Source organism: Muntiacus reevesi, chromosome X (assembly GCF_963930625.1).
Source record: "Muntiacus reevesi chromosome X, mMunRee1.1, whole genome shotgun sequence".
Lineage (NCBI taxonomy): Eukaryota > Metazoa > Chordata > Mammalia > Artiodactyla > Cervidae > Muntiacus > Muntiacus reevesi.
In genome coordinates, this window is record NC_089271.1 from 139,410,561 (window position 1) to 139,424,036 (window position 13,476).

Consider the following 13,476-nt stretch of genomic DNA (forward strand, 5'->3'; position numbering starts at 1 on the left):
GTAACCAATGTAACAAATTATTGAAATATTTTACATTCATTGAAATGGGATTGTATTTTATACTTACAGTATACCTCAATTGACTAGCCACACTTCAGATGCTCACTTGCCACATGTGACTATGTGTGGGCTCAGTTGCCCAGTCATGTCCGACTCTTTGCAACCCCATGGACTATAACCTGCCTTGCCAGGCTCCTCTGTCCATGGAATTTTCCAGACAAGGATACTGGAGTAAGTTGCCATTTCCTTCTCCAGGAGGTCTTCAACACACAATATCCTTCTTCTGCATCTGAGAGAAGTTCAAGATAATGATCTTTTACATGACGTAAATGCTCTGCACTTTGCAAAATATTTCCAAATCCATCATCTCAGTTGTCACTCATAATAGCACCATAAATTAAGTTGGGAAAAGAAAATTATCCAGTTGTTTTTTTTTAGATTGGAGAACTAAGATATAAAGAGGTTCAGTAAATCTTGCAGTCTTCCCAATATCTATTTACTACTCAAAAATGAGAGCTCAGCTCTCCCGACTCCCATGCAAACAATCCTTGCCTTGTCCTTGAGGCAGGGTGTAGAAGCTCCAGAGTGGTGAATAAACAGTCTTTCTTGGATGGCCCTTGCCTCTCTGCTCCTTCTACCTTCCTCAGCTTTCAGAAAAGGGCTGTAGGGAGGCAGGGGTGGTAGTGGTATGTGTGACATCCTCTTTGTGCAGCATAGAACACAGCCATAAACTAAGCACCTTTGTTTCCAGTGCCTATCATAGACCCTCCATCAGCTTCCCTCCTGTCCATCCAAGGGTAAGTGCTGCCCTTTGTCTGTGCCCTTGGTGAAGCCATAGGAAGAGAAAAAACTTCCCTTACCTCCTCCCCCATTCTGGTTCTTTCTAACACCACAGCTTATGTCTAGTTGAAGTGGAAGAACTGTCCTATATCTAAGGCAACTTTTCCACTGCTTAGGAAATGGTTGGAGAAGCAGTATAATGGGGGCCCTGAGCACACCTTAGACCATGGGATGTAGTGGTGTTGACCCATGTCCCTGCAGTAGGAGTCCTAGCAACCTGTTGCACCCTGGGATTTGTGTTTAAATACAAGTGATTCTCCAAATTTTTGGTGGAGTATAAAAATTTGTATTTACAAATACTTATATAGTTATGTGCCAAGCAACCATTCTAATCATTTTACATGTATTAACTAATTTAATTCCTACAACAACCTTATGAGGTAGCTATTATCCCCATCCGGCACATGAAGAAATTAGGGCATATGGAAGTAGACTGACCTACCCAGGACCACACAGCTAGTAAGTAATAGAGCTGGGGTTTGAACCCAGGCAATCGGGCTCCACACTCTACAATTTAACCATTGAACTGTGGTGCTGAAAATGAGACTTAATGATAATGATTTGTTTAGATGCCAAGTGCATGAGAGACACAGGCAGTAAGTGCTGTTGGAAGTATTGGAGTTTGTGGGAAAGTGAGTTTACTGTGGGCTAGGGTGTTAATGCTTCCTGAAAGAACTGGGGCTTGAAGGAAGATTTCAGTTGATAAAGAAGTGGATATTTCTGGCAGCAGAGAAAACTTGAACAAAAGAGCAGAGGTGGTAATGAATATAGCACGTTGAGGTACAGACAGGCTGCCATTAAATCTACATCTCCAGCCCCCACCTTCCTTCTGGATATCAGCGCCGTGAATGCTGACCAGACAATTCTGCCTCCATGTGCCAAATGCAATGTGTCTACAAATCAAAAATATTTCCCTTCCCCAACTCCCTGACAATAGAATCAATTCTATTCCCTAGACCCAGCACCTTGGCATTATCTTTGACTCTTCCCACTCTTCAATCCTTTATGTCTACCATATCCTGTTCCTGTTGTTGTTGAACCTTTAAACCATCTTCACCTTTCTCACAAAAAATCTCTTCCTTTCCCTCATCACCTGATGCCTGAATTGCTCAACATACTCTTAGATAGTATCTCTGCTTCAAATCTCTATCCACTTAGGCATTTGCTATGGTGACACCACATTTTTCATCCTAAAGCATAGCCATTGTATAACTTACCTGCTCCGATACCTTCATTGGTTCCACATGGAGTTCATTGACCATCCCACCCCCATGGGTACTGCTGAGAGAGTCGAGAACCAAGTGCTCTGCTTTGGGGAGCATGGCCATAACATGCGAAAATAAAAAATAATGGGCTTCACTCAGGAAAACTTCAGTCTTCTAATGTCTGACCTGCTAGCCAAAGAATTAGTCCTCAGCCTCCATAAGTTGATGAATCACCCACCGTGGAAGGGAATTTCCTAACTCAATGCTTCAATTCCTTCCATTTCTAGTAGTGGCAGTAGTAATAGCAATGGAACATGTCATTATTGAGCCCTCTCTATCTGCTAAGGCACTTGGCTAAGCGTTTTCTATGTAGTATGTCATGTAATGCTCAAAACAATAAGAATTGGCATCGGCATTATTTTTATTCAAATGTTACAGATGAGGAAACAGACCCACAGAAGGTAGGTTCCACCTGAGGTCGCACATCTAAGAAATGGCTAAGCCAGGGTTTAAAACCCTGACTGATTCCAAAGCATATATTCTTTCCACATATTAAGGGTAGTGTAGTTTTTTGATAGTTCCTGCCCCATAAAACTGGGAGTGTTGACAACAGGCTTGCTCCACCAGAAACATATTCTCAGCAAAACTACCTTCAGCTGGAAATAAATATTGTCAGCATTATCAAGTCTGAGGAAACAATCCTGGCACATCTATCAGTCTTCTTACAGTTGTCCTCTTCTTGAAGGAAACTGATCTGTGTCAAAATAGTGCAGAAATGGGTACACATTTTTTGTTTTGCTATAGGGAAGACTCTTACTTCTCTCCTTTATTTAAAAGATTCACCACTGCATGCTGTCCAAGACTCTGTAGGGAATTGATTTAAAATTCAAATTCCAACTTCTGAAGTTACAGTGTCTTACAACCTATGATTGAATTTGGCCTGAGAACCAGGCTTGTGATCAAATCAGTGAAAAACTGTTCTTGGGCCCTTAGTTTTTGCTTCCCTATTAGACGAGTCTGGGGAGAGGGACAAAAGCTTTCCCACTGAGCAGAAATAATTAGCCAAACCAATCCACACACCCCGCCCAAGGGCTCTTTGGAATGAATGTATGAAAACCACAGGCTCAGTCTCTTGGCCTTGTTCTGAAGTAAGTTGAAACCACCTTGGTTCTACTTGGATGGCCTTCCAGAAAACCTCCCTGTGTAAGTAGGAAGAAACCAGGGTGTCTTTGGACTGGAATGAAGCATCTCAATATGAGAAAAGAACGAGGAAGTGACTGAACTGTATATTGAGATCTCCCTCTTCAAGACATTAGGAAATTAGAAAAGACAAGACAGAGAACCAATCACTAAAAAGTCATGGTGGTATGTGATATGCTAACTTTGAGGGAATTTTGAAATAAATCTGTAAGCAAATCCTGAAGTCCACCATCCATTGAGAAGAAGCAGTTTATTTATCCCCTTAAGCAAGTCCTAAACTCTCTGAGGCTCTTCTTGTGATTAAAAGGAGATCATTAATTCCTGGCTACCATCTCTTGGGGTTATCAGGAGAGTCATGTGAATTCACATAGTGCAAAATGCTTTGAAAACAATTGTAGAAATACATCTGCTGTTTTCAACGTGGCTCTGAAATGATTGTCATGGCTTTTTTTTTGTAGACTGGATTATTTCTTTTCAGTGAGCAGTATTTCAAAATAGACCTCAAACCCAAACCAGCAGACTTGATTTTGAGTTGAGCTCAAATCTGGAGATTCAAATGGGAGGGAAAAGCCAGAGCTAAGTGAGAATGAATATTAAATCAGTTTACTCTCCAGCCAAAGGCTGGGTGAAAAGCACATGTCAAACTGACCTTTTTCTTCCTGTACCATGCGAATTTGAACCCAGAAAGTAAATGACTTGTTTAACTCATTGCCCAGACAAATCTTTAATTGCTATACCTGGGACAACTTACACCCACTTTTCACACGATTGCATCTTGATTTCCAGCAATCAGTCCAGCCTCCAGACATGGGAATTCAGAGTCCAAGAGCTCAGCATCAACTTGCCAGGCTGGTGACCATATTCTGCCCTTGGCCACCCATGCCAGAAACTGAAATTTCTCCTTGTTCTTTGGGAACTTACTCCCTCTACCTTGTTCTTGACTCCTGGGAGCTCCTATTCCCCTACACACTTAAGTCCCTGTAAATCTAGTTAATTCAACTTAGCTACCTTACCCACCATCTTTTGTTTGGGCTTGTCTTGTTCCATTCTAAGGGAGCCAAGGATTTAAAGACAAGCAGTGGGAAATGGGCAGGCATGAGCCTTCAGAGAAACTAGTAAGCCAAGATTGTGCCAAGCCAAGCTTGGCAATTATGCTGCATAGCTGAGGGAAGTGGCAGACAGGGCGCAGATACCATCTTCTCAGAGGATTCTGTGGCATGAGGGTAGTTACATGCCTGGCTGGCTGCTCTCTCTGCTATTGTTTCATGACATTGTCTATGAATGTTGGCAGGGTGAATGAAAGATAGCTCTTGCTAATCACTTTCCAATCTAAACTAGATCGAGTAGGATAAAAAGCCTAGAAGATGGATGTAAGCTCTGGTGTCTGCTTCTATGTGCTCCTATTTCTTTCTTTTTTTCTCTGCCACAACTCTTCTCCCTCCCTCCTACCCCATGTCAGAAAGTTGTCATAGGAAGGCACCCCAGGAGCAAAGTGTGAAAAGGGAAGAGCAATGTAGCAAAAACTGAAAACAAACCAAAACATACATAGGCTTTGGAATCAGAAAGACCTGTGTTCAAATCCTGGACATAGGATTTGCTGTCTCTAACTGGAACAAACCTCTGTTTCCCCATCAGAAATTAGAATATGACTAGATGAGGTTGTGTGTGTGTGAGAGAGAGAGAGAGACAGAGAGAAAGAGAGTGAGAGACTAGAAAGAGAGAAAAGAGTTCCTGGCTTATCACAGACACACAATAAGCATTATTATCCTGGTTTTTATTGATAAGATTGTTAAAGCAGCCTAGAAGATTGAAAAGTTCCTGATGTGCCTTGTTGTAGAGGAGTAAAAATGAACTGTACAATGAGAAGAAAGGGATGAAAGGATTTGGAATATGAGTAAATAAAAGATGACCACAGTGAGGCTGTGGTTATGAGAAGGGAAATGAGAGAGACCAGTAAAAGATGGTGAAGATTCCCCCAGTACATTCTCAAATTGCAGTTGAGAAATGGAACCTCAGAGACAGGAGCTAAAGATGTCTGAGCAGAATAAAGGAAAAATGAGGGTTATCAAACTGGTGTTATTTCCAGTCACTCTCAAAATGATGTGCGACAGACTTCCATGTGGATTTGGCAATCCCAGACTATGCACGGTTCATCAGATCCTATTTTCATCTTTTCCTGCTACTTCTTTTACTTGACATTTATATGAATTGGCTTCATAATTCAAGTCAAATGGCACCCTTCCAAATTTTTTTTCCCACAGAAACCATAAAAGAAATGCATATAAGAATATGTTTTACGTCCTCTGTAAACGTAGGAGCTCCTTCAGCTTGTAGGGAATTGACCTTTGCCTGAGTTGTGTGCTGTGTGTTCTCAGTCATGTCTGACTCTTTGTGACCCCATGGACTGTAGCCTGCCAGGCTCCTCTGTCCATGGAATTTTCCAGGCAAGAATACTCGAGCAGGTTGCCATTTCCTACTCCAGGGGGACCTTTGCCTGTATGTGTTTACATTTTCTCATTGCTCTGTGTCCATCTTTGGGTTTAATTCCATCAGGAAAGTCTGGGAAAGTATCTGCTTGTTTTCCCCCCAACAATTAAATTGTTAATTGTAGTTAAATGGTTAAAAACTGATTTTCAAAATGCTTATTGAATGTTGATGACAAAATTAAATCCTTTATTTGCAGGTAGCTTAAGATTGATCTTGGGATGGATTGATTGGGAGAGTGGCAGTGGAACATATATAAACATACATAGACATACAGAGACTAGAGAGAGGTATAGATGGAACGTCAGTGCTCTAAAATTGGGGTGAGAGAGTTACAGAGAATGTTGAGAAAAGAACTGGAAATTGAAAAGAAAAAAAACACCTGTGTGTGCAACTCTACGGCCAATAAGTGGGAATTGATTCCCATGCGGACATGCTATAGTTAATAATGTCCCACATTTTGGCAAGAGCAGTGGGCTCACTCTCAGGTAAGAAGCTAGATAAGAGGGTAGGTAAAAAGGACAGTTTTCACACTGGAAGTATAGCAGCCATCCTCTTGTAGCATGGCTGACGAACGCTGGGAAACTTGCTTGCCCAAGAACACAGCAACCATGTAGAACAAAACGGCAGAACTTACCTGTGGATACCTACATCTTTGAGACTTCCTGGCTGAGGTCAGGGCTCTTTTGGAAGACTTGCATTATGTCAGTTCACATTCATGACCAAGATTGCTCTGCATCTTGAATTCTAGGGGGCCAGGTCCTGCTTGGAGACCCCGAGGTACTGCAGGTGGTATAGTAACTCCTTCCTTTTCCTGCAGAGTAATTGACTGCTTCTCCACATTGTGTCTCCATAGACTCTTGCTTTTTCCAAAGTGTCCCTTTTATTCACCAGAAAGCCTAGTGCCCTGGCAAAGCCTACCTCCCCCAGTCTCTGTGCTGTTTGGTACAAGTCATGCTCCTCTTTGGGTGGCTTGTTGCAGCATATGTGTACATAACACCCTAAGTTTGCCTGACCTCTAAGCCTCTTTTCTTCTCCCAGTCCATGCTTCACCTCTCCAGTGCTTTAATTTAAGCTATCACCACCTGTCACCTGGATGAATGCATTGTCTTTCAACCAATCTCTTTGCTTCCACCTTTACCCCACCCTAATCCAGTTCACCCACCAGAACTGGAGTCATAGTTTTTAAATGTAACTTTGATGGTCTCAAACTTGTGATGTATCAAATGTATCATTTCTTTCACACATCAAACCAAAACTTAAGACAAGAGGCCCCCAGGGTCTGGTCTTTATCCTCAACTCCAGTCTCATCTCTCAGAACTCACTGCTGGCACATATGCTGGAGCCATTTGGAGCTGTTTGTACTTCTGTAAACGTACTGTATTCTTTCACACTGCCATTCCTTTTGCCCCTCGCGGTAAAATTCTGATCTTGACTACTCTTTCTACTCTCTCTGCCTAACTAGCTCCAATTCCTCTTCTCTTAATGGCTTTATTGAGATATAATTCACATAACAAACAATCCACTCAGTTAAAATGTACAATTCACTGGATGTTGATAGTTTAGTTATAAAGTTGTATAACAACCATCACTATTTAATGCCAGAACATCTTTATCCACCCCTTGCCAAGAAACCCTGTACCTGTTAGCAGACCCTCTCCATTCCAGCCTCCTTGCTTCCTGCTGGCCTGCCTCTGGCAACCATTGATCTACTGGACCTTCTGTCTAAATATCTACTATCTAATCTAATTCTGCCTAAATATCTAATATCTAATCAATATAGATTTGTCTATTCCAGAGTCATCTCTCCAGACTTTTTTCAGGTGTTGCCTCCTCTTGTTTGCCTCCTAGTTCCCTGGACTCCAATAACACCACTTCTCTGGCTCTGTCATAGCACTTATTCTACAGTATTCTTACCTGCCTCCCCATTTGAAGTGACTTACTCATCTCTGAAACCCTAGTGTCTAGTTCTTGGCTCAGTTTAGAGAAAGTACTCTGGAACTACTGGCCAATTGAATGAATGACTCCCAGGAAACCCTGACAGGGAGAAAGGCCTCTCAGTGAGTGGGTTAAAGACAAGTTAATACACAGGTAAAACCAGACGGTGGATGCCTAAGTGCCCATTTTTCAGCTCACTTGCACTTGGATAAATTCAGCTACCACCACACTGATGTCTCTTTCATCTCTATAGTTGATATGAAGGTTCCAGAACCTAGGGAAACATTACCAGAGTAGTGCAGAGGAAGTATATCTTCAGGAAATACTCATGATACATCAGTTTAAGCTTTACCTGTGGGATCAACAGCAACACTCTCAGGCCATCTTCCTGCTCAACTTTTTCAATTTCCTATTCTCTCTCTGTGTTTCTCTTCCTCTCTACTGGCTCTCTCCTGTCTTCCCTTCCTCCTCTTTCTCTTCTCCTCCCCTTTCCCCCTAATGCCCTTGGGATATTTGCCTTTTTTAAAAAGCACATTTCAGAATATCTGAGGAACAATGTAGGTCCTTAGATTTTTAAAATAAATTAACTTAAGCATGAGATGTCTGAACATGAATTCCCTTTGAAAGTGTTTAATTGTTCCACTTCAATGCACCACATTTCTTTTTACATGATTGGATCTTTAAAAAATCTGGTCAGCAAGGGAATATAAGACAATTTGCAACAACAATGGAATATAGAGATGTTAAATACGAAATCATCTAATTTTCAGCATTTTACTGACGAGAGACAAATGGGGATGCACCCTGACTCTGGTTAATACCACCATCCTTTTTCTGTCTGTAAGCCTTTCTCCTGATTTCAAACTTCCTCCTTCTCTTTCTTAGCAACCTCTTGTCTCTCGTCTCCTTAACTCCTGATCTCTCTCTCTCTCTCATTCTCAATTCTCTCCTCTGCCTATTTTGCTGTATGCACCTCTCTTTATGTTTCACACTGTTTCTCCTCCATTTTCTTTTCCATTCTGCTTCCTAATTAGCTCTCTCTCTCTCCTTTTTTCCTTCTGTTCTTTGCACCCAGAATGAGGTAGGGAAGAGAGAGTGGGGGGAAAGATGAGCAGGAAAATAGAGAGGGGAAGAGATAGATAATAGGGCTGTTCTCCAACTACCACATCATCTGCCACCAAAGGGGACATGCCAAAATCACCCACATGCCTTCCCCTTTAAGGTGAGGCATATAACTTCTTCATGCCTCGCTTTTATGTCATTTATAAAATTGAAACAGAGTAACATGTTCCCGGACTACCTCCAGAGATGTTGCTAGGGTCAGACTTGGGAATGAATATGAAAAAGGTTTGAAAAGAACCAGACCCCTGTAATTGGAAGCACTTGGGAGGAGGTGGGGGGGGAGGAAGGGGAGGTGGATTACCGCCTTGCACCGCGAGGGGATCTAATTAACTGAGGATTGTAGTTCTTGCCTTTCTGAGGAATGTGTTTCTTTTCACCTTTGTTCTACTCATCAAATCACTTGGTCGTCTGTGTAGCGCGTTTGAATGTTCTTAGTGTCTTCTGAGGGGAAGGATAACGTGTTCCTTTGTATGCTGTTGATTTTTCTCCCTTCCTTTTCTCTTGCCTTGGGCTAGCAAACGGAACCTCCAGCAGCCAGCTCTCTACCCCCAAGTCTAAGCAGTCTCCCATCTCTACGCCCACCAGTCCTGGCAGCCTCCGGAAGCACAAGGTATTATGTCTCTTATACCTTACTAAACCCCCTTTCACTTGGACTTTTTGGTCCATTAGCTTGAAGTCCCAGGAATCCCAGCAGGGGTCAAGCTTCCAATCACTTGTATTTATTCTTCTAGCCCCTGGTTTAATTCTAATTATATTTAACCAAAAGGAAGAGGTATGAAGGACCCAAATACCCAAATGATGGCCCAGGGGATGAACTGAACTTTTGTCCCAGCAAACAGGGTGTTGAGGGCAACTCAAGTTCCTAGGTCCAGTAAAGGTCATAAAGAAAGTTAATCCTGAGCCACTCCCTATAGATTCATGGGACATTCAAATATGAGCAGACCCTAATTTCACTGTGTATTCTTCATGACCAGGCCAATTCTGGTATAGTATGGGAAGAGAGGGCATATATACATTGCACTGACCCTAGGCACCCTTTACACCTCCAAGTTAGCCCCAATAAATATACCATTAAAATAATAGATGTTGTAGAAATTCTCTACCTCCACTTTCCAAACTGATTTCTACCTAGAAATCTCTTCTGTATCGAAAACGTGCAGTGGCCATTGCCTTCCACCTCACCACAGGCCACATGGATATAGTTTCTGCTCTGATTGTTGTTGTTTAGTCCCTAAGTCGTGTCCAACTCTTTTGCAACCCCATGGACCATAGCCCACCAGGCTCCTCTGTCCATGGAATTCTCCAGGTAAGAATGCTGGAGCAGGTTGCCATTCCCTTCTCCAGGGGATCTTCCTGACCCAGGGATCAAACCCTCATCTTCTGCACTGGTAGGTGATTCTTTACTGCTGAGCCACCAGGGAAGCCCTCTGCTCTGATTACCACACCATAGAGTGGCTTCCTCTAGGATTCTCTTGTCGTCCCCTGGCTCACAAGACCTGACATAAGATGGAGAAAGCCAAAAGGCCACCAATGTGGCCAGCTTCATCACGGAACCATAGAGGGTCGGGGTAGAGGAGATCTGAGACACAGATACATTTGTTTCATTTGATTCTCTCAATGATCTTGTGAGATTGATATTTTACACATGAGGAAATTGAGACCCAGAATGGTGAAGTTACTTACTTGGGTGACATGGCTAGGCAGCAGCAGACATAAGACTGGCACCCAGGTTATGACCCTTGGTCTGCTGGAGCCGGTTTACACTAGCTCATGAGAGCTGACTGTACACTGCTTCCCAACTCTGGTAACTAGAGCTCAGCCATGATGGGAATATTTACACCATGGAATTCAGCAAATGCTATAAATCAGAGCTGTTGCTTTCTCACACAGAAAGCTAGTCGTTACACATTTAACAGCACACCACTACCTGACATCCATTTAAATCTCCCTTTCTCTACATCAGGATTTTAATTTCCTGGTTAACTCGGCCATTACCTGTGCCATAATTCCTAATGCTCATTCCACTCCTTTAATGACTCTTTTAACTTCTGGTAGTGACCCTGGCTGGGACCTTTGAATTGTTCTCTTGAGCTACTTGATTTTAACAAAGGAGGATCTGCTGAACTGTCTGTGTAGCCAGTGTTACCCAAAGATTGTGAGATGGATGAGAACTGCTTTAGCAGTCAACTTTCAGTAATTCTTCTGAGCAACAAGGCTTGTTCATGTGGACATACCAGAATGAGGAATAGCCTACTTTGGTTGTTCTACTGTCTACACAGAACCTCAGGGATGCTCCACTGTTTCCTACTGTGTCTTTGTTCCATGCATTTCTGCCCTTACTTTCCTTCTGGGAAGTGTGACCTATCCCAGTACTTTCCACCAGTACCTTCCTCAAAGGGCTGGGGTGGGGGGCAGTCTAGGCATTTATTTGGCCCATACACTTGAGTCCTTCCACTTTTCAATTGATATATTCAGTTCATTTTATGCTGAAGCCCCACCACCCATAAGCCCATTGAATGAGTGCATTGCTAAACCATTTCTTCTGGTTGGGTTTTTAGGCTTTAGGCAGACATTGCTTGTTGTATTTTGTTTTGCTTTTGCTTTGGACTCAATTCTAAAAACAAATTTCACCATTGAAGGACTAGAATAAGCTACAGGTGGCAGCCTTGTCAGAGTCTCGCTATTTCCTTTGTATCATTGAGTTTTCAGTGTATCACCTTATTTTTCAAACTTTTTATGGCAGTTAAGCAAACCAACATTAAGTAATAAATTATATAATTTTCTAAAGCAAACTTTAAAGAACACTTCGATTTTGGTATAGTTTTCACAAATTTTTTAACTTTTTACTTTGATATTTTAAATTAAACAGTTGCAAGAATAATACAGAGAATGTCTATGTACTCTTTATAAAGACTCACCAGTTGTTTATATTTTCCCCATTTACTTTATTTTTGTGGGTCTTCTCCCTCCCCACCACACATACACTTTACTAAATTTTTTAACCATTTGAAATTAAGTTGCATACATCATGCTCTTTTACCTCTAAATACTTCAGTCTGTATTTCCTAAGAATAAGGACATTTTCTTTCATAACCATAGTACAATGGTAAAATCAGGAAGTTTGCATTGGTTCAATACGGTTGTCTGCTCTCTCATCCATATTCAAATTTTATCAATTGTCCCAAGAGCCTTCTTTTTTTGGTCCAGGATCCAACCTAGGATGACACATTGCTCTCAGTGGTCATGTCTCTTTAGTCTTCTTTGATTCAGAAAAGCTGTTGAGTCTTTTAAAAAATCTTTTAGGGAAGTATATTATAGAAGTGAAGAGCACAGGCTAATTATTTGGTGAAATGTCTTTCGATTTAGGTTTGTCTGATGTTTCCTTGTGGTTAAATTCAGACTGTGCGTTTGGGACAGAAATGTCATAGAAGTGATGTTGTGTCTTACTCAGTGTATCCTATCAGAAACAGTAGCCTCATGCTTACACCACCAGTGATGGAGGACAAATTGGTTTTTCTAAATAAGCTAAAAAGTGTGTTGTGACCTTGGCTCAGTCCTCTTGGGGCTCAGGCTCAGCTTTTTGCTCCTCCTTTCACAGTTACCTGAGCCTTAGCACCATCGAGGTCCTTGGGCAGTGGGCCTAAGCAGATCTCATCCGAAATTGCATCCAAGTGGACCTGAAAGGTGTGAGTCATGGTGGAGACAGGAAGCAGGTGGCTGAGGCCATGACTTTCCTTCTGCGCAATTGGAAACAAACTTGAAGTCCCAGCATCCCTTTGGTTACTTTTGATGGCTGTGGCAGGGCCCTAAGCTGTAATCAGCCGCTTGGCTTCTCCTCTTAAGCAACTCACGGAGAATCCTTTTTAATGCAGCTGCGATGAGGTTAGCCAAAGTCCGCATACTCAAATGCTGCAATATGGACATGAAGTAAATCCTAGTATAGTTAATGAGAACAACATTTTGCATTTTCGTCCTGCTTTATCTTTTTTGCATAGCCATTTTCTCTTTTACCCTTGTGATAACCCTGCAAAAGGGATAAGGCAGATTAGTGTTTCCATTTTACAGATGAGAAAAAGAAGGTGCCCAGTCATAAAGACAACCCCAGTATGATTCAACAGTTCAGAGAAGTTACCATATAAAAGGGGGCTTCCCAGGTGGTGCTAGTGGTAAAGAACCCACCTGCCAATGCAGGAGATATAACAGATATGGATTTGATCCCTGGGTCAGGAAGATCTCCCAGAGGAAGGCATGGCAACCCACTCCAGTATTCTTGCCTGGAGAATCCCATGGAAAGAGGAGCCTTTGGGCTACAGTCCATAGCGTCACAAAGAGTTAGACATGGCTGAAGTGACTTAGCAGGCACACACCATATTAAAGATGTTCAAAATGCCTAGAAGCACAGGGAAACTTTTTCATTTATTTAAAAAATTTTTTCCAGATTAGTGATCACCCTCCTAGCTTTAAATTTGGAGGCATTTTCCTTGCCAAGTTGCCTGGAGATTGAAGGAAAATGTATTTGACATAGTATTTGAAAACATAACAAACATTATTTAAATATACATTATCCTCTGTGTTTCCAAACTCGTTTTTTCTGTCATCCTGGAAGTGCTTAGAGAGATAGTTTGATGAATAAAGCAGGATCCTGAACCTTAAATCACAGACACCACTCTAAGTGGACTTTGGTAGT

General features: G+C 42.0%; 1 protein-coding gene across 1 annotated transcript in view; it reads left to right on the forward strand.

Moving 5' to 3' along the window:
* The window catches only part of DCX (doublecortin), a 431,453-nt gene that overhangs the window by 375,781 nt on the left and 42,196 nt on the right, over window positions 1-13,476 (forward strand). The window contains exon 8 of the mRNA XM_065916894.1: window positions 9,305-9,399. Within this exon, the coding sequence (XP_065772966.1) occupies window positions 9,305-9,399 (95 nt within the window). The remainder of the gene's footprint in view (window positions 1-9,304; window positions 9,400-13,476) is intronic.